The sequence below is a fragment of the Anticarsia gemmatalis genome, chromosome W, assembly GCF_050436995.1.
Source record: "Anticarsia gemmatalis isolate Benzon Research Colony breed Stoneville strain chromosome W, ilAntGemm2 primary, whole genome shotgun sequence".
In the NCBI taxonomy this organism is placed as follows: Eukaryota; Metazoa; Arthropoda; class Insecta; order Lepidoptera; family Erebidae; genus Anticarsia; species Anticarsia gemmatalis.
The window spans coordinates 5701455-5723602 of record NC_134775.1 but is presented as its reverse complement, the minus strand read 5'-3'; the positions used below and the strand labels follow the sequence as shown (position 1 = coordinate 5723602).

Genomic DNA, 22148 nt, shown 5'->3' with positions numbered 1-22148 from the left:
GTCTGTGTTTTGCAATTGCGGTTTTTGTTGTTGAGGAACATTAAATTAGTAGGGGGTTTATAACCAAACTGTTGTGGTGGTTTATCAGTGCAGTGCGATGCGCGTTCGGCTACGGACGTGTCTCCACTGTACACGGCACGAATTATTTTATTCGCGTTTTGCGCGGCCGTAGCCGCTGCACGGTGACACTATGAGTTCGAAAAAACTTATATTGAACGAATTGTTGGCGTTTCTTGTCTATGCAATTGAACATGGATGAGGTGAGCATATTGCAAATATGCCGATCCAATTTCAAGGAGGAAGATGTCAGCAGCGCAAAGCTGCTACTGTTCCAGTCTCTTGGAAAACTGGACCAGATGCTGTCTCGTCGCAGAGAGGGCTCCGAGAAGAGTCTTCAAGATATAATTGATATGTTGAAGAAGACCGACCCAGACGACGAGCCTGACTTCGTGGCGAAAGAGCTCAGTAAACTGCCTCCCGTCACGTTCGATCACGTCGATGTAACTAGATTGCTGAAGGACATCACGTCGTTAAAAGCTGAGATGACTAAGATGCAGTCCAGACTAGAGGCTTCAGACACTATCATTGCTGAGCTGCGTGCAGAAATAACATCATTGCACAACGTTGGTTCAGTAATTAGGTCACCAGAGGCCTCAAAGGTGAACACTCGCCGCGGACCGCAGACTGCTTCCATAGGCAGTTTTGCGTCGGCGAACACAAGTGCGTCACCAGCTGCTGATACCGCTGACGAAGCTTTGCTCGCCGCCGTCGTCGCATGCGCCTCTACACCGGCCACTGCGACATCACGCGTAGGTACAACGACCCCTGCACGTGCCTACGCCGATATAGTCGCTAAGAAAACACCTGCAGCGCAGACAAAGCGACAAATTTTAAAAGGGGTTAAACAGAAGAGTTGCCTATTCACCCAGAAGGACAACAGGGAGCAACCGAATGAACAGGCCGACAAGGATGGCTTCATCATGGTACAGAAGAAGAAAAAGAAGCCGAGCCAGAACAAGTGCGGCACTGGACCGACCGGACCGAAATACTTGCTGCGTCCCGCTCTACCAGTGACGCCGCTGTACGTGTCCAGACTGCATTACTCTACAAAGGTTGAAGAGATTGTAGAGTACATACAGACGAAAACGAAGTGGACTTTGAAAGTTCAGAGGTTGGAATCACGTCACAATGTGGTTTAATGCCTTCGTGGTGAGAGTGCCAACTGAGCAGCTCACAAAGTTCATGGATCCAGAATTTTGGCCAAAAGGTGTTGTTTTCCGGCGATTCCGTGGCCGGATACCCGATACCGCGCAATACACGACGCCGACGCTGCACAATAGAAGTAATCGTGAATAATTATAAGTTATATGAATTATGTATGTATTAGTTTATTTATATTTTTAAGCTGTAATTTGTTTATTGTATTTTTTATGGGCCTCAGTTGCCTGAAATAAATGAACAAATAAATAAAAAAAAAAAAAATGATTAAGGTTGGGGATGCCTATAACCAAACTGTTGAGTTTGTGGAGGTCTATAGCCAAACAGTTGAGGTTGTGGAGGTCTATAGCCAAATTTTTGCGGCACAGGTAGTCTATAGCCAAACGGTTGAGGTGGCTTATATCCAAACTGTTGAGGTGCCTTGTACCCGAATTGTTGTGTTTGGGGTACGTAGCCAAATTGTTGGCGTGATCTCAGGAAGATTATACAAAAATACATTCAGAGCCGTATTGTTATAAATAATCGACTTCGCGCGTTTCAAATCTGTATCATCGATCATGTTGACCTTGGACATTAGAGCTGATCGGACACTTTGGATTCTGTTACAAAATTCTAAATAGCTTTCACCGAGTTTAATTTTTAAAGATTCAAGTTCAATATTTATACAAGCTTCACTACGTGGGTCTCCGAAATGTTGGATGAGTAATTCCCGAAATGTGGACCATGTCACAATATCTTCGCGTTCTGATAGAAGTGCGGCTGCGTCGTCTCGCAAACGGCTAGTTAACACCTTATATACGTAAAGATTTTGTTCATGGCTTCCCTTGTATCGCTCAAGGACGTATTGACACTTTCTCAAATAAAGATTTAACAGTCTTTTATCCCCATTATATAATGGTATTAACCCTTAAATGCGTGATTTTTCCTTTTTAAATACAATAAATTGAAACAAGTAGTTAATTAATTATAGATTAAGGGAAAAATAAAGAAAAAAAATTTCTTTTTCCAAAAAGTATATTTTTTTTTTAAACTTATTGATGTAGATCTACATCAGTATGCATTACAGTTAGTATTAATTATCTAGCTTATATACTATTTCTATTTTACGACTGTCTTCGAATTAGGCTTACTGTAGTGAATGAAAATCTTTGAAACAGTTATTTTTCTGATTTAGACACAACGGTACATTACATTTGGTACACGACCATTGTGTGGTGCCCTTACAATTGGGCATCTTGCACTGTAATCGATTGGCAAATACAGGCCAATGTTCAAACCCATCTACGCGCACATCTTTTGACGGAAGCGGATGTTGCGGACCTTTTGGCTTTTTTATTTGTAGCTCGCGTTCTAGAGAGGAAGTGCTGGGTCGTCCTCTTTTACTTCCACCAGACATACCTATATTGCACAGTGTGTCAGCCAAACAATTGCGAAACTCCCCAAGATTAGGCAGTTGCTTTTTTGACACACCTTTAGCAATCAGATTGGTTTTCAGAAGGACCCATGAGTTTATTGTCGTGAGGTCCAGTAGGTGATAAAACAACCGTAGGTACCATTTCCGGCTCTTTACTCGAATCCGATAGCGTCCTAAGAAACTGTCCATCAGGTCGACCCCGCCCATATGCATATTGTACTCTTGCACAATTTTGGGACAAGGAATGTCAATTTTTTGTTTAGCCCTCTTATCGTATCTTGATACTTTGCTTACAGGCTCGGCGCCAACGTAAGTTGATAATAGAGTGACTACTTTATTGTCTTTCCACGCAGTGGCCGAAAAGTCTACTCCATCTGAATGAGAAACGCGTTCCTCATATGTACCTCTCGGAACAGAAGTTTTCATTAGTTCCTTTTTGTCAGGGAGTCGACAATTCGGTAGCCTATTTTGCTGTATAGTTCCGACACATTGTATACCCTGTTTATTAAAGTAATATACCAAAGGCAGGGATGTGTAAAAATTATCGAAAAATACAATATGATTGTTCATCCTTGGTATAGCTCTCGCCAAACGTATAACGACGTTATTTGTTATTCCGAGATCAGGCTCATCGGCTGGTTTGTCTTTGTTTTCTTCTTTTCCAGAATAGACCTCAAATCTGTAAGCATATCTCCTGAGATTACAGAGAACATAAAGTTTGTAACCCCACTTGTGAGGCTTATTTGGTAAATATTGCTTTAGAAAATGTGCAATTTTCGTTGAACACATCTGTTCATCTATAGAAAGTCGTTGATCTATTGCAACTGATGAAAATGTCGTATTTAGCTGTTCTATCACAGGCCGAATCTTATGGAGACGATCGTGATCGGAATGGTCCCGCGGAAGATGTTCATTGTTGTCGTTGAAATGCAAGTAGCTCCTAATCATCTCAAACCGATTTACCGACATTACGCTAGTAGGTTGAAATTGGGGTTTCTGGATCAGATCAGATCCAGAAACGCCCAATTTCAACCATCATTCAGTCATTCATTCATTCTTATTATTCGAAAATAGATATTAATATCGGATTGATATATTGTAGTTAACGAAAGCGTCTCCAACGCGTGCCGCCGAGCAAATAAATCTGCAAAGTACCCAATAATAATATAGAGATTCTGATATTGTTAAATTAACACTATTTTTAATATACAAACTTAAACCTATATCTAATTCCTATTTATTCGTTTTAATGTGCATTTGATTAATAAAATCTACAATCATTCAAATTCATGTATATTATTCACTAGCTGACACGCGCAACTTCGCTTGCGTCACTGAAGAGAATGGGTCAAATTTTTTTCCGTTTTCGTAACATTTTTCGTTGCTACTCCGCTCCTAATGACCGTAGCGTGATGTTATATAGCCTATAGCCTTCCTCGATAAATAGGCTATCTAACACTGAAAGAATTTTTCAAATCGGACCAGTAGTTCCTGAGATTAGCGCGTTCAAACAAACAAACAAACAAACAAACTCTTCAGCTTTATAATATTAGTATAGATATAGTATATAGTAGTATAGATTCATTCAGCATTCTTAATTCAGGTATAAGCATTCTAATTCTTTACTGGTTTACAAAGTGCACGCTAGATTCATTCAATGATTCAAGAAGACGTTTTTAGGTAACAATATCTCGCATTCAAGCAGCACGTGATCCATACGCCACGTTACGTAGCTGGTATTGGAATGCGCGTACGCGCCGTCCGCCGCTGCCTTATAAAGGTGCTGCAGTTTATGAGATAGAAAATAAACTAAATATTAATTTTAGTATCAATTTATTTCAAGTTACACATTTTAAAAATTATGCTCATTTATACATATTTATTTACAACATTCAAACACATGGTATAGAATTTATCATGCAAATTAGTCAGTCTATGCTTTTGTTTCAATATCATCTTGAATTTTGGATATTAATTCTCTCGTACTGGTATAAATGTCATCAAATAATGTAGTTTTCACGATATGTTGAACACACACATCAGCTTCACAGTTGCATATCGGTTGTTCAGATTTTAGGAAATTGTCGGTGTCATAAATTTCTATCTTAATTATTTTTGTTCCTCGAGTGACGGGTTTCTTTATATACTGAAAAAATGTTTGATCTGTTTTTGATCTCTTGCGTGTAAGACCCAGCGTTTTTTGTCCAGCCTTTTGTTGCACTGGTGCTTGATCCATAGGTATAAAATTGAAAAGATCTTCTGTGTCCTGTGGAATAATCAGAAATATTCTTTATACCACCCATTATATTATATTAAGGTTAAAGTATAATTGTACTATACTTCACAAATAAAATAATTACTTACCGACATTGCACTGCAATAACGCTATGTCGCTCGAAGTAGAAACAGAATAGATTTAAAAAATTTTTTTTTTCATTTACTTATATATGATATTTTTTTCATTTATAGAGTTCAAAATCGTATGATTTTGTTGCATATTTATTCACAGTCTAAAATGGTATCATGTAATTGAAACCGTAAGACACCATGACGCCTAATATATTATTGTTTACCATAATTATACATTCATAACATAAATACGACTGTTCGTTTGTTCGCTCTATATTTTTTCATACATTTAATCGAGAAGATACGGCGAGTGAAGTCATCGTAAGTAGTATGTCGTAGATAATTATTTTACTTTTTACAATGTAAGCATTTCTTTATAAGGAGACTAATCAAAACAATATCGTTATATCAACATACTATTTTTGTGATCGGTTTCGCCTATTTTTACATGCATACATAAGTAGATACATATTCATCACGCCTCTTTCCCAACGGGATAGACAGAGACTATGTTTATTAATTTTTACATAAATTAATTTAACTTATGATTTGTAAGTCACCAAGAGATAAGTATATTTTACTACATCAATATGAATTAATATGTATTTTTAACATACTGATTATGCATGTTTATTAGCTATGTGATCAGTTGATCACCATAGCGCAATTATACAAATTAACGTGGTTAACGAAATTGGTTTCACAAAATAAATACATTAAACACATCATCTTTGATGCAGTCGGGTAAGTATTATCATAATAAGCTAAATTAGTGTTATGTTACAATGCTTAAGATAATGTAAACTATCGTATTTGGATTATATTTTCTGACACAGCATTTAATACACGTGCCCTTTTCTATATTTAGGATACTGTGACGTAGATTTACCACTATTTAAGAGTGTAGCTACTGAAGGAAGACCGTATAACATTTGTTCAAGAGCTACAAGCAGGAGCTGCTCCCCTCGGTACCTAGAAGCTTCCCAGATCTTCTCTAAGATGTAAGTACTTTTATTTCTATTTGATAATTTACTAATTTTACTATTCAGTCATTCAACTTTTAATAACGACTATTCGATCAATCAACTATTAAATAATTCTACTATTCAGTCATTCAACTTTTAATAACGACTATTCGATCAATCAACTATTCAATAATTCTACTGTTTGATCATTCAACTATTTTAAAAGCTCTTCTAGGTATTCAATCTTTAATAATATAATAATTTATTTAAAATAAAGCAATCTATTATCCATTGGGGAGCTCTATCATAAAGTTACTATTGCCACTTACTTACTAATATTATTTATTATTTTCAGGTCTAAGCAAATGGCTGACCAATTGTTCCCATCATCCGACGAGTCAACAGTTGACGTTCCACAAAGTCAAGCAAGAAGAAGCGAAAGGTTCCTGAGAAGACATCAGATAGCCAGCCTTCTACTACGAAGAAGACGAAGGCGAAAGCTACGGCGCGAGATCTCTTCGGCACCGATAGCGACGACGACGACGAACTGCATCGTAGCAACTGCACCGGTAAAAAAATAGCACTATTTATTCCTACGTAACGAGGCGATTAGCAAACGGTTTTTCGCGTCAAATAGATGAAGATAAAACTGGAAATTATTATATTGAATTGAAGATTTATAATACTGATGAAATTGAGCGGGTGCCACCAGTCAATCGATGGCGGCATTCCGTAATAACTATAAAAAATAAAACAAATTCAAACACTGAGTCCTGGAAACATATAAATGAATTTATAAAGGAGACGAGGAAAGAATTTAAAAATCGTACACCAACATTTATAAGCTCGTACCAGTAGAATACTTAATACTATCTAAACTAATCTCAAGGAATATGTATAATCTTATTACTTTTATAGAATAAATGTTAATTTAACTCATACTATGATTTAAGTGTATTGACAATACTTTATACTTAGAATAATAATGTATATTATATAAATGTATTTAAATAAATGTATTACTACTATTCTTTTAAATTATTCTTTTCAGCAAAACCATCCTCTTCTGATTCACCATCAAGATCCTGTATAAATTGTGATAAATGTAAAATTGAGATTCCTAGAGATGAATACAGATATCATAAACGAACTAATATCCACAAATCGAATTGTTTGATAAAATCAGAGTTTGAAAATATTGATATAATAGCCACAGCATTTAAGAGCAGAATAATGACTTATCGCTTAAATCCATCCATAGAAGACGAGTACCTCTTAGCAGAGACGTTCTTGGATGGTAAGCGAGATGACATTCTTAAACTGATTGAGATATCATTATTAAAGAATACATGTATTAAAATAAACTTTGAGCTATTTGCTTACTTTGTTTTAAGTAAAACAGGTGAGCAACAGTTGAAGTCATTTAATACAAAATACGAAGTTATTTATAAAAGTACAGATTTTAATGAACTTTATTTAAGAGATACTTTTAAGTCGAAATTAACCGAATTTGAGCACTGTGAATCAGGATGGTCATTCACATCACTGAGTCACTTAGAAATAAATATAAATAAATATTCTCCCATGAGAGGTGGATCTTACATAGAGCTACCAGATGTTATTAAGAATACAAAGATTTGTATAAATATTAAGAATGATGATGAATATTGTTTTTTATGGAGCGTTCTAGCAGCATTATTTCCAGTTAAATATAATGTCTGCAGGGCAAGCTCTTATCCACATTTTAGCACAATCTATACTTATAATAAATCTGTAGAGAGGTCAATTCTGTACATTGAATATATTTAAAAAAAAACCAATGGGGGATGTTTAGTAACGGATACTGATACCGAATCTGCAATTTATAATTTTCTTTTCTGTCTGTCTGTCTGTCTGTCCTCCGTCTGTATGTGTCGCTATCACGTAAAAACTACCGGATAGAACGCACTGAAATTTGCTATATGCATAGAATAAGTAGTGGAGCAGTCTCTAGGATACTTTTTATCGCATAATTTTTCATAGATTTTTAGAAAATTGAAAAAAATACGTAGAAATCTTTCGAACCTGCGTTTCCCTAGAGATACCATAGATGGCGTTGCGAATCCATTTCACAACATTCGCAATATAGTTCGCAGCGCCTGCCGTATCGATACCTGTTGTTCGCACCAACCAATAGATGGCGTTATAGTCCGCAACAAAGCATGTTTTTCCTAATTAATTTATTTTGATTGCTTTATTGTAAAAAAAATACCTTTGAAACAGGCTATACATTTATAAGATTTTCAAACATAAATGTTGTATGATTTATTACACATAAATGTTGACTGGTTTACGTGGGTCCGGTGCGGTCGGGATATCCTAGGTGGCAAACCGAATAATTTCGTTTGTTGTCGTTGTTCGCCGCTACTAACAGATGGCGTTGTAGTTCGTAACACATAACCAAATTAATTGGTTGCATTAAGGAAATAAATTGGATAGCTATGCAACAGACTATAGGTAAGTTTTAAAAAATAAACAACGGATGATATATAAAAAATAATTACGGGTTACGCGGTTCCGGACGTATCATCGCAAGTACCTATACATTATTAAGCATAAAATGTGTTTAGGCATCATTAGTTCAGAAAAATACCTCAGATATAAAATTCAAGGGCGTACAAAACTCATACCGGAAGGTCGACCAACAATGTTTCAATTTAAATACGAATCATTTAAAACTGAGTACGAACTCAGTGACCATACATGGTTTGAACACAAAAGATATACCTACTCTTTGAGTATGGTAATACAGTGATGTTGTGAAATATGCGTCAAATTTATACTTTCACGGATAATTTTCCTGTATCAGCGCCTTCTACACTCCAGCAGAGTCCGGCAGTCTTGCCCCCACCCCAATTCCAAATTTCCATATTGCATAGTACTCATCATCGCTCTAATTTCCCCTCTAAATTTCCTATTGAATTTTTAAGAAGAGCCAAGGTCAGGCAAGCGGTCCTAAAAATGCCTAGCCAAATCTATGGCAACCCTAATCAATGTAGGATAATATGTATTTTGGAATTAAAATCTAAGTAGTTCTATGTTTTGCTTTTTATTTTCAGGAGAACGACCCAGTAACCCAAGTGTTATCACGTTCCAAATAATTCCATTTTAAATACTTAATTCTAAAACTAGGTCAATGGCCTTACATTAAAAAAAATTGTAACGTTATTCACAAAAAAACATACTTAGTACAAAAAGGATATCTTTTTGTACTAAGTATGTTTTTTTTATCTGTTTAGCATTTAGGATATTTATAATATTTAAAAAAAAATCGCTTCGCCTTTTTGGAATAAACGTATAATTTTATCTGAAATATTAATAGCGTTCGTGGTCGAAGTAGTTACATATATCATGGATGAACTTTTGTTTTGTCATGAGAGAGTAAGTTCAAATCCTAACGAGTGACATTTCATTTTTGTACAATTTATTTATTTTTTTAAATTTTGTGTTAATTTTTTTAGGTGATTTAATTCAATATTATAATTTTTTTGACATATTTTTTTATTTAAATAACATTTTTATCACAATATTGAGTGAGCGAATATTTTTGTTGTCATAAATTCCGCAGTCTTTTGAAAGTATAAGTAGGTACCTACTTGGTTATTCAATATTTTCAATCTTAATGAATAAGTAGTGGAGCAACTTATAGGAAACTTTTTATCTCATAAAAATTCTTAGTTTTCTAGAAAATTGCAAATATGTAGTAAAAATCGTTCACAGGTAACATAAAAATATAAGCGAAAATTTTAGCTTATATTACAAGCGTCGCTGTGGCGTATTGGTTTATAGATTCGTTTTTAATTTTTAATCCTTTTGGTGAGGGATCGAACCTCATCGGAGACAGTACTTTTTGTGACTGTTTTACGTTTCAAAGTACTTTTTAAACATTTTCTATGGATTTTGTTTAGATTTTTGTGGAAATTGATATAAATTTTATTTTTTAGTGCATTATTTTATTTGGCATCTAGCCTTGAAAGTATCTAGGTCTAAGTGAGCTGCAACTAATGCAACAGCACGACATTCACGCGAGCGGAGCCGCACGGGTCAGCTAGTATTTAATATAACTGGAATTACATTCCCACCATCACCCAAAGATATCAAATTGTTTGAGAACAAGAATTGTGATTTAAGTATTAATATTTATGGACTGGATAAACATTACAATGTAACTGGTCCCCTTTATGTAACAAATTTCAGAAGAGATAAACATGTAAATTTATTATATTACGAGAAAAATAACAGAGGTCATTATTGTTTGATAAAAAACTTATAACGCTTAGTGAGACGCCAAGTTTCACGACACAAAGGTCGAATGTATTTATGTGAGACATGTTTACAATTTTTTACAAGTCCAGCAAAATTTCATTCTCATGCATGTTCTAAGATTATAACTATATTACCTGATAAAAACAGTACGTTACAGTTTAAACACTTTGAGAGACAACAAAAAATTAATTTTGTTATATATGCCGATTTTGAAAGCCTGTTATGCGATTTTAATGAAACAAATACTGATAAAAATACTATAAAGAATAAATTGCACCAGCCTTCATGTTTTGCATACTATGTGTGTTGCTCACATGACAGAAAATTAAATAAATTTGTAACTTATCGAGGAGAAGACTGTGTACAAGTTTTTGTTCAGAAAATCATTGAAGAAACTAAATCAATCCATGAGATCTTGACAACTGTTAAAGCCATGAAACCAATGACTCCAGAGCAAATTAATAGTTATCACAATGCCAGCACATGTCATATTTGTAAACAATTGTTGTTTGATGACAAAGTGCGAGATCATGATCATATTTCATCAGAGTATAGAGGCGCAGCACATTCACACTGTAATTTAATTTATAGAGTATGTTCATTCATACCTATCGTTTTTCATAATCTATCCGGTTACGATTCCCATTTATTTATCAAAGAATTGGCAAAATACGATGGAGAAATAAAAATAATTCCCAAGACAAAAGAAAAATATTTAAGTATTACTTAACTTATTGAAACCGATAAATATAATAAACCTTTGCAAATTAAATTCATAGATTCATTCCAGTTTCTTAGTTCAAGCCTAGATAATTTGAGTAAAAGCTTAGCAGACAGTGATTTTTTAAATCTAAGATCACTTTTTCCTGCTGACGAAAAATTTGATTTGATACGAAGGAAAGGTATATATCCCTACGAATATATTGATTCATGGGACAAATATAATGAGACACAGCTACCTCCAAAGCGTTATTTTTACAACAGCTTGCAAATGAAACATTTAACAGATAGCGAATATGAACATGCGCAAACTATTTGGAATTTCTTTAATATTAGAAGTCTTGGTGAATATACTGATTTATATTTGAAGTGCGATGTTTTACTGCTGTGCGATATTTTTGAAAACTTTAGAAATATATGTTTACAATATTATAATCTTGATCCTGCTTACTATGTAAGTTCCCCCGGTTTAAGTTGGGACGCTATGCTCCTTTACACTGGCGTTCAATTAGAATTGATTCATGATTTAGACATTTATAATATGATAGAAAAAGGAATACGTGGTGGATTAGCACAATGTTCCCACCGATATGCTAAAGCCAATAATGTTTATATCCCTCATTTTGATGATTCTAAACCATCAACATTTTTAGTATATCTTGACTGTAACAATCTTTATGGATATGCAATGACTAGAAAATTACCAATATCAGATTTTAAATTTTTGACAAGCCCTGAAATATTAACATTTTGTTTATTTGACACCCCTGATGATGCTGAGTACGGCTACATTTTAGAAGTTGATCTGATGTATCCCGAACACTTACATAATTTACACAGTGATTTGCCTTTCGCTCCAGAAAAGTTCATACCCATAGGAGGAAAGACAGAAAAGTTAATAGCGAACTTATATGACAAGTATAAATATGTAATACATTATATTCATTTAAAAGAATGTATTAAAAATGGTCTTGTATTGAAAAAAATACATCGCATACTGCAATTTAAACAAGAAAACTTTTTAAAAAAGTATATAGACTTAAATACTCAATTGCGTCAAGCAGCAAAGACATCTTTTGAAAGGGATTTCTTTAAGCTTCTGAATAATTCAATATTTGGAAAAACTATAGAAAATAAACGAAAACAAGTTGATGTTAAATTGGTGACTAAGTGCAATGATAATAAGAATAGAACAAATAAAACAATAGGTGCAGAAAAACTAATTGCTAAACCAAACTTAAAAAGTATCTGTATATTTAGTGAAGACTTTCTTGCAGTTCAATTGAATCCCGAAAAACTTGTTTTAGATAGACCTATCTACGTTGGTTTTGCTGTATTAGAATATGCTAAACAACATATGTATAACTTTCATTATGATTTCATTAAAAATAAATACGGTGAAAATGTTAAACTATGTTATACTGATACTGACAGTTTATTATACTTTATACATACACAAAACTTTTATAAGGATTTAAAAGAAAATATATTAAAATTTGATACCATTAACTTTGATTTTAATAATCCTTACGGTATTCCAAATGTAAATAATAAAATTCCCGGCTTGTTTAAAGATGAATTAGGTGGCGATGTAATAACTGAATTCACAGGTTTGAGAGCAAAACTCTATTGTATTAAGTCAATAAAAACGCAGATTAATAAAGCCAAAGGAGTATCAAAGCCTGTCACAAAGCGTTTGAAAATATCTAATTATAAGAGAGTTTTATTTAAGAATATTACTTTACAATGTAAGATGAATATGATAAAATCCAGCAAACATGTATTCGCAGGAAGTTAATAAAGTAATTTTAAATAGAATAGATGATAAAAAACTTGTTCAAACTAATCAAATAGACACTTTACCTTGGGGTCATTGTGACCGCATATGTTAGAATAATAAATATTATATTTGTACGATGTATGCCACGATTTTATAAACATTAAATTTTGTAATGATTTTTGTAAGCTTAATAAAGAACATATTTTACTCAGAATTTTGATTTTATTTATATTTTTATGAAATCACCTTACGAGAAATTTACTTAATTACCTCACAATGTTATTGAGGGGATAAAGAATATTGATTTTAAGGAACATAAAATGTAAGACTTTGTGCGGGTATATATTGGTATGTTTATTAGTGATAATATTAATAGGCGAGATGAAGTTGATCAAGCAGCCCATATCCCTGAATGTTAATAATATAAGCTTTAGTGACTCTCCTCACCACGTAAGGCATAGCCCTTTATTACCAAATACAATACGTTGTATAATATGTGGGCCATCTAACTGTGGAAAAACAAATGTTATGATCAGTTTAGTGCTACATGAAAATGGACTGAAATTCAAAAATATACATCTTTACTCTAAAACCTCTTTTCAACCAAAATATCGCTTTTTGAGTGAAGTAATAAGAAGAATTCCGCAGAATAAATTCTATGAATTTAATGATGATAAAGATGTTATGGCTCCAAGTGAAGCTTTAACAAATTCTATTTTTATTTTTGATGACGTTGCAACTGAGAAGCAGACAAATATCCGTAATTATTTCTGTATGGGACGACATAAACAAATCGATTGTTTCTATTTATCTCAAACTTATTCCAAAATCCCGAAGCAATTGTTACGTGACAATGTAAATTTTCTTATAGTATTTAAACAAGATGATGTGAACTTAAAACATATTTATGAGGAACATGTCAGCCCTGATTTAAATTGGAACCAATTTAAAGATATTTGTAAAAGAGTTTGGAGTAATCGTTACAATTTCATACTTATTAACAAAGAATGTTCATTAAATAATGGCAGATACAGAAAAAATTTTGATATATTTTTTAAATTTGATGGAGTTGATGATACAAACTGATATAATTGTGAATAACATACAAAGTAAATTAGTATTAGTTCTTCTTTATGTGAATGCGGTCGTTGAATGTAAGATGGATAAAGATATTAAAATAGAAATAATGAAGTCCGTAGACTCCATAAAGAATAAAATAAAACAAATGAAAACTCAGGAATATACCATGAACTTATCACTTGATAAAATGCTAAAACCTGTCGCTGATCCTCTTAAAATGCTAGTTGACTCGAATACACCCATTATGAAGAATACGAATGTGGCAAACACATCTCTCAACAATACTAAAAACACTAAATCTGATGACATCAACACTAGCTCAAATGCAATGTTTGAGAACAGTTATAACCCAAACCAAGATTCTGAACAACCAGTTGAAAAGTCACCCAAAGTTGAATTACCAGATGACCTAGAAATATCATTAGAAGGTTATGATATCCATGACATTTATGATGGTGTAAATATACCGTTTGGGATAAGAAGTGAAAATAAGAGATTATGGATGGGTAATTTATCAGTATCCTTTTCTAAAATAGACAACTTGAATAGGGATAATGTCATTTTAGTTAAAATCGGTGACAGAGCCTATAATTTAACCCCTGGACTAAAAGAACTGTTACTTCGAAGAAAACCTAATTTAAAATTAATATCTGACAAGGACAAACTTGTCTATAAGGATATGCTACATTTTACAAATGCGCATAAGAGAGACTTTAATCCTAATGGTCAAATAAGAGGTGATAAAGGAACAAAATACCGTGCAATCATCAGACCATTGTTTTCAGAAATATTCAATGACAAAGTTTCCACTAAATTTGGAGGAAACTTACCAAAGCTTAAGGAATACAAAAATAACACTGATTTAGTATATTGGGATGACCCTAATGAATTGGTTGAGAGATTGCAATTATTAGTTGCGTCAAGAGATGCTGGCAATTCAAATCACGATAACGAAATTTTATCAATAATCGAAGAATTAAAGGAAGCTGGTATTATTAAAGAATAAATAGTAAAAATAATGTGGCGTTTATTCAGTATTACATAGAACTTGCGTAGAGGCATAATTAAACTGAGACAAAAAGAAACATGAGTAAAGCCGATGTGGTCAACGAAATTCATAAAAATGCAAGAGTGAACTTTTCACGAAGACACGTTATCATGAAAGATAGACGATCTATGGCAAGCGGATTTAATTGACATGCAATCAATTTCTAAGGAAAACAAAAATTTTAGATTTATTCTTGCTGTTATTGATACATTTTCGAAATACGCATGGGCTTTTCCTTTGAAATCGAAGAACAAAGATGCTATAAGTAACACTTTCAAGATGTTGTTAAACAAAGGACGTGTGCCTAAAAATCTGCAAACGGATCATGGGACTGAATTTTATAACAATACATTTCAAAATCTTATGATAACATATCATATTAATCATTATTCAACATTTTCAACAAAAAAGGCTTCAATAGTTGAGAGGTTTATCCGTACCCTGAAATCCAAACTGTATAAAGAATTTAGTTTAAAAGGAAACTATAAATGGATAGATAATACTCTTGATAATGTTGTCTATAAATATAATCATACTAAACATAGAACAATTGATCAAATGCCTGCAGATGTAGATAATGAAAATAAAAAACGCCTACTGGAAAGATATATAGGTTTGTCAAAAAACGTGAAAAGTATGAAAAGTAAGTTTAAAGTAGACGATTATGTACGTATTAGTAAGTACAAGGGCACTTTTGAAAAAGGATATACACCCAATTGGTCAACAGAAATATTTAAAATAAAAAAGATTCAAAGTACTACGCCTATCACATATTTAATTGAAGATACAATTCGAGGTCGACCTATCTTAGGTGCATTTTATGCGCAAGAGCTTCAAAGAACGAAACATCCCGATATCTATCTAGTGGAGAAAATTCTAAGACGGAAAGGAAATAAAGTCTTCGTGAAATGGTTGGGTTTGCCTCCTTCTGAGAATAGTTGGATTGAAAAATCAAATAAATTGTAACAAATTAATACATATTTATTTTACTTTATAATTCTATTTATTAAAGGTTCAATATAATTATCATTAGTCTTATCATGTGTATTGGAGAGAGCAGTCTTCTCAATTGGCTAATAAATCATTTACCGTTTGAGTTACACTTGCCAGGCTATAATTATTGTGGGCCGGGCACAAAATTAATTAGAAGACTTAGACGAGGAGATAAAGGTGTTAATAAATTAGACGAATATTGTAAAGAACACGACATTGCTTATAATAAGTCTTCGAACTTGAAGGATCGCCACAAGGCAGATTTAGTTTTATTAAATATGACGAAAAAGCGAGCAGTCGCCCGGGATGCTAGTCTCGGTGAAAAACTCGCAGCACGTTTAGTATGTAGCGCTGTCAGCCAAAATTAAAACAGGTTCTGGACTAAAAAAGAGTAACTACAATTGTTCGCAAAAAGATACATCTGGAAAAGGACTAAAAAATAAATTGAAGAGCGTTATTACTAAAACGAAAAAACAAATGAAAAAATTAAAACCGAAATGCAAAAAAGTAGCTATAGAATTAGCTATGGCTGCTGCCAGGGAATTAGCTGATAATTCACCAATTAAACTTCCTCGTGTTATTCCTATACCAAAAACTGGTGAAGTGCTACCTTTGATTCCTATTTTTGCGGGGTTATCTGCGGCTGGAGCTTTAGCAGGTGGTGCAGCTGGTATTGCTAAAACCATAAATGAATTCAAAATGGCGAAAAAACTGTTAGCTGAATCGAAGAGGCATAACGAAAAAATGGAAGCTCTTTGCTTAGGCAAAGGACTAAGCCTTAAGCCACATAAAGATGGGCTTGGAATATTTGTATCAAAACAAAAAAACTAAGATATCGGCTACTCAATGCAAGTCCTACTGCAAGTCCGGGAGGTGCGAAAAGTAAAGAACGGTGGAGTCCTTATAAGCACTGAAAATAAAGGCGATATAGAAAAGTTGCGACATTCGGACAAACTTGTATCTTCGGGACTAAAGGTCGAGGAAGCTACAAAGCGTCGACCAAGGATTGTCGTTATTGGTGTACCTGTAGCACTTACAGAGAAGGAGGTATTTGAGTGCATATATGAGCAGAACCTGTATGAGAAGCTGCCGAATATTACCCGTGATTCATTTTTATCTACAATAAAATTGAGTCATAAATCGGGTAAGAAAAACCTAGCCAGCTGTAATTATGTTTTGGAAGTGCCCGCAAATATAAGAAAAATACTAATAACTCAAGGACGCATTTTCATTAACTGGACATCTTGCCCCGTGAGAGATTTCACCATAGTAACTAGGTGCTTCAATTGTCAGCAGTACGGCCATGCAGCTAAGTATTGCCGTGAAACTTGCCCTACTTGCAGCCACTGTGGAGACTCTGGGCATACTTCTAAGGATTGCAGCAAGAAATCTTCTTCCCCCAAGTGTGCGACGTGTAATCGTTTTAAAAGGAAATGTGACCATTCAACAGGTGACGTAAATTGCCCAGCACGTAAATACTCAGAGGACAAATATATTAATTCAATAGATTATGAAGGCGCCTAAGAGCGCTACCTTTAAGATAATTTTAATTCGCACATACTTAAACCGTTAAGTTTATTTTTATTTAATTTTTTCATTTGTTACTAAATTCCATGACTCATCAACTACTTAGTGACCTAGATAATTTTTCTGTGTCTGAAACTAAAGTTTGTAATGTTGACGAGTGCAAACGTTTATTTCCAGCTGGGAACAAATCTTTCAGCATACTTACACAAAATATTCGCAGCATAAATCGAAACATTAATGGCTTTGAAGTGTTTTTACATAATCTTGACATAAGCTGTGACCTTATTGTTTTGACGGAATGTTGGTTGTCTAATCAAACAGTCAACTTACCAGTTCTTAACGGATATAACTCATATAAAACCGAAAGAAACATTAACCAAAACGACGGAGTCGTAGTTTATGTAAAAAATAATTTAAAAACAACCATAGAGGAACCATTGTTCCACGACTCTAACTGCTTTTTAGTTAAAGTTGATGCCGATACAGTAGTATTGGCCATCTATAGACCTCCTTCACTAAGTATTGAAAAATTCCTGGAATCACTTGAAATAAACTTAAATAAATTAACAGCCTTCAAAAACATTATACTAACAGGCGATATTAACATTAATATATCCATAACCAAAACTGATACCAATGCCCATAATTATCTAAACATATGTTCGTTTCACGGACTTTTACCTGCGCATCAATACCCTACACACCAAAGTGGTTCATGTTTAGACCATTTTATTATAAAATCAGGTAAGCCATCATTAACCTTAGTTATTAACTCTTCAATAACCGATCATCAAGCAGTCTTACTAACACTACAAATACAATTACCTAAGAAAAACTGCACGCTTAGCTATAATAAAGTACATTACACTAACCTTGAGAATGACATTCACAACATTAATTTTGACCCAATTTATAACTGCTGTGATGCCAATACATCGCTTAATTATTTTATACAGTCGGTACAAAGTGCAATAGTAAAAAACACTTACACTGTAAATTTGCCTAGAAAGTATAATAATATTAAGCCTTGGATCACACCCGGCCTTGTCCGTTGTATTAGACACAGAGACAAACTGCACATAAAATCAAAACTTGCTCCCAATAATGAAAATATTTCATTAATATATAAAAGGTATCGAAATTTTTGCAATAAACTTCTGAAAAAAAATAAAATTCAATATGACAGACGGGAACTGCAAGCGGCAGGAAATAACAGTAAACTTGTTTGGAAATTCATCAAATCTAACACCATGAGAACAAAAATTTTAGAACCGCCGCCTGATCTTCTTTCCGCAGATACGGGCCCCTTACAAGCAATAAATAATGTTAACAGTTTTTTCAGTAACATTGGAAAAAACTTAGCAGAAAGTACTTTCAGTTCAAATAGTTTCATCTCTCATAACGCCACTACTTCATCCCACAGAACGGTAAATTCATTTGTTTTATTAAATACTGACATCGAGGAAGTAATTAGAATAATTTCTGAGTTAAAAGATACTTGTGCTATTGGCTGGGATAACATTTCTAACACACTGCTTAAAAGATTTAAGAATATTCTTGCCCCTCCACTAACTCACATTTTCCAGCTTTGTTTGACTCAAGGTATATTTCCTAGTTTATTAAAGAAAGCTGTAGTCACTCCTGTTTTCAAATCTGGAGACAAATGCAGTGTTTACAACTATAGACCCATATCAGTTTTAACAGGACTCTCAAAGATTTTGGAAAAAATCATAAACAGTCGGTTAATAAAATACCTTGAGGATAACAAACTTCTTTCGGAAAGTCAATACGGTTTTAGGCCTAAACGATCTACAAGCCAGGCAGTACACCAGGTGACTGATTATTTAGTTACTAACCTGGATAATGGCATGCACACCATTGGGATTTTTCTAGACCTAGCTAAAGCTTTCGACACTATTTCTTGTCCCTTGTTTTTGCACAAGCTTGAATCACTTGGAATAAGAGGAATTCAATTGAAATTATTTTCCGACTATCTCAGTGAGCGCTATCAACGAGTAAAAATAGGACAGTATACAAGCTCGGAACTACAAAATAGTTGCTATGGTATCCCTCAAGGTAGTATCTTAGGTCCTACTTTATTTTTAATATATATAAACGACCTCTGTAATTTGAAACTACATAAAGGTGTCATAATGTCATACGCTGATGACACGGCCTTGCTGTTTTCGGCAACAACACAGGATGACGTCTACGAATACGCTCAGAAGGGTTTTAATGTCGTATCTAACTGGCTTAGGGAATATATATTAACGCTTAATATCGATAAAACGAAGTATATTTCATTTAAAATGAGAAATACTAACATGCCGCTTACTAATCATAATATTTACGCACATACTTGCTCGCTAACAAACGCCGACGCTGCATGCACCTGTCCCACATTAGCTGTAACTAACAATATAAAATATCTAGGTGTCACGATAGAGACAAATTTAAACTTCCGTAAACATATTGATTTACTGTGCACGAGAGTGCGTAAATTGATATATATTTTCAAGAGTTTACGTAACATTGCTGATTATAAATTAATTAGACAAGTATATTTGGCTTTGTGTCAGTCCATACTTACGTACTGTATTACGTCCTGGGGTGGTGCTGCTAAATCTATCCTACTCCCACCAGAACGCTCACAAAGAGCAGTTCTAAAGGTAGCTACTTTCCGCCCTTTTAGGTTCCCTACACACCAGCTTTACTCAGCATGTAATGTATTAACTGTACGACAATTATTTATAGTAAACACTATTCTTCATCAGCATTCTCTACTTCCTTTTGACCCTGGTCTTGCAGACAAAAGGAGGTCAGAGGAAGTTGCACGTGATCATGGCTATGAGTACCCAACTTATAGCTAATGAGTTGTTGGCATTTATTCAAAATGCCATTGACACTATGGACGAGGTCAGCGTGATGCAGATCTGCAAGTCCAATTTCAAAGAAGAGGACATCAGCAGCGGCAAGAGATTGTTATACCAGTCCCTTGGCAAGCTGGACCAGATGCCGTCCCGCAGAAGAGATGGGACAGAGAAGAGCGTGCAAGATATCATCGCTTTGCTGAAGGTAATGGATCCGGACGACGTGCCGACCTTTGTGGCGAAGGAGCTGCATAAACTCCCACCTGTCACATTCGACCACGTCGACGTTACCAGGCTATTGAAGGACATCACGTTCCTAAAGTCGAGTCTGGCTGAGATGCAGTCGATGCTGGAGGTGTCCAATAACACCATCGGTGAATTGCGTGAGGAGGTGGCGCAGTTACGTGGCGCTGTTTCGTCATGTAAGTCACCCGACACCTCCAACGTCAACACACGTCGCGGGGCGCAAAACGCATCCGTCGGCAATTTGGAAGCGGCGAGTCCTAAGTCGTCGCTAGCTGCCGAAACTGCTTGCGTCGCACCGCGCCCCGCCGCCCGCCCCGTCCCCCCAACAACATCGGTCGAGGTAGTGACACGTGCCGCTACGTCAACACCGACACGTGCCTACGCGGCCGTTGCCGCCAACCAACCAGCTGGACAACCACCACAGTGGCGACAGAAAGGGGATAAGAAGATCACTATGAGATCAGACGTCAATCCGCATCAGGGTAAGAAGAACGAGGCTACGTGCGAAAAGGATGGCTTCATCAAGGTGGAGAAGAAAAAGAGGAAGCCATCTCGTCGCAATCAGTGCGGTACTGCACCGACCGGACCGAACCATCTGCTGCGTCCAGCCGTGCCTGCGACGCTGTTGTACGTGTCCCGCCTGCACTACTCTACAAAGGCCGAAAACATTGTAGAGTACGTCCAACTGAAAAGCAAAATCAAACTGAGGGTCGAGCAGTTGCAGTCTTGTCACAATGTGAATTTCAACTCATTTGTGGTGAGAGTGCCGACTGAGCATCTGTCGACCTTCATGAAGGAGGAATTTTGGCCGAGAGGTGTTGTGTTCCGACGGTACAGAGGACGGCTACCCGACACCACGCGTCAGGCGACACCTGGATCACGTGTCACTTAGAATAAGTTATAATTTGTATGTATTAGTCTATTTATAAGTTGTATTTTGTTTATTGTATTATTACTATGGGCCTCAGTTGCCTGAAATAAAGGAATAAATAAAAAAAAAAAAAAAAAAAAAAAAAAATTGTTTGCACTCGTCCCCAAACAAAGCATGCTTTCGTATCCAGATTCTACATTTTTTTGGGGCCATATCTATATAATAAGTTAAATAAGGAACTACACATTTATAACTTTACATCTAAAAAAGTTAGAAAAATTTTGTCTGAATACTTAGGACAATACGACTACTCAGATACAAAAAAATTACTAGACATTGTACAGTAAAACCATTGAATACTGTTAGTTTTAAAATCTACACCTAGTTTATAGTTTACCACTGTATATAACTAACTTTTTGTATTGTAATCTAGGCAAATAACCAAAATAATGTCGAATAAAATTTCTTTCAAAGTCGCGTCAAGTGAAGTCCTGTAACACAGGTTTTTTTAAAACCTAGCTCAGGTCGGTCACAATTAATTATATTTAGAATTAATAATATTGTATCTCTAGCGCATGTTAAAAGTATAATTATTCCGTTCACTAACAATTAAAATAGTCTTTCTTACTAACTCTCTTATATACTGTATAAAACTCAAATGTAACATTATACTATGTAATATTATAATAAGTTTGGAGCCAATAAATAAATTTATTAAAAAAAATATTTATTATTAAATTTATAAATTTATCAATCGAGCTT

General features: G+C 34.7%; 2 protein-coding genes across 2 annotated transcripts; both read left to right on the top strand.

Annotated features, from left to right (window-relative positions):
• The first annotated feature begins 251 nt into the window (after window positions 1-251).
• Window positions 252-1199, top strand: LOC142985859 (uncharacterized). Its single transcript, XM_076134103.1, has one exon. The coding sequence runs from the start codon at window positions 252-254 to the stop codon at window positions 1197-1199; it is 948 nt and encodes a 315-aa protein (XP_075990218.1).
• Window positions 1200-20306: 19107 nt separating this feature from the next.
• On the top strand, window positions 20307-21407 carry LOC142985858 (uncharacterized). The gene has a single exon (XM_076134102.1). The coding sequence runs from the start codon at window positions 20307-20309 to the stop codon at window positions 21405-21407; it is 1101 nt and encodes a 366-aa protein (XP_075990217.1).
• The last annotated feature ends 741 nt before the right edge of the window (window positions 21408-22148 follow it).

Excerpts from the sequence above, each read along its gene's own strand:
- LOC142985859 (XM_076134103.1), top strand. The coding sequence starts at position 252 with ATGGATGAGGTGAGCATATTGCAAATATGCCGATCCAATTTCAAGGAG.
- LOC142985858 (XM_076134102.1), top strand. The coding sequence starts at position 20,307 with ATGGACGAGGTCAGCGTGATGCAGATCTGCAAGTCCAATTTCAAAGAA.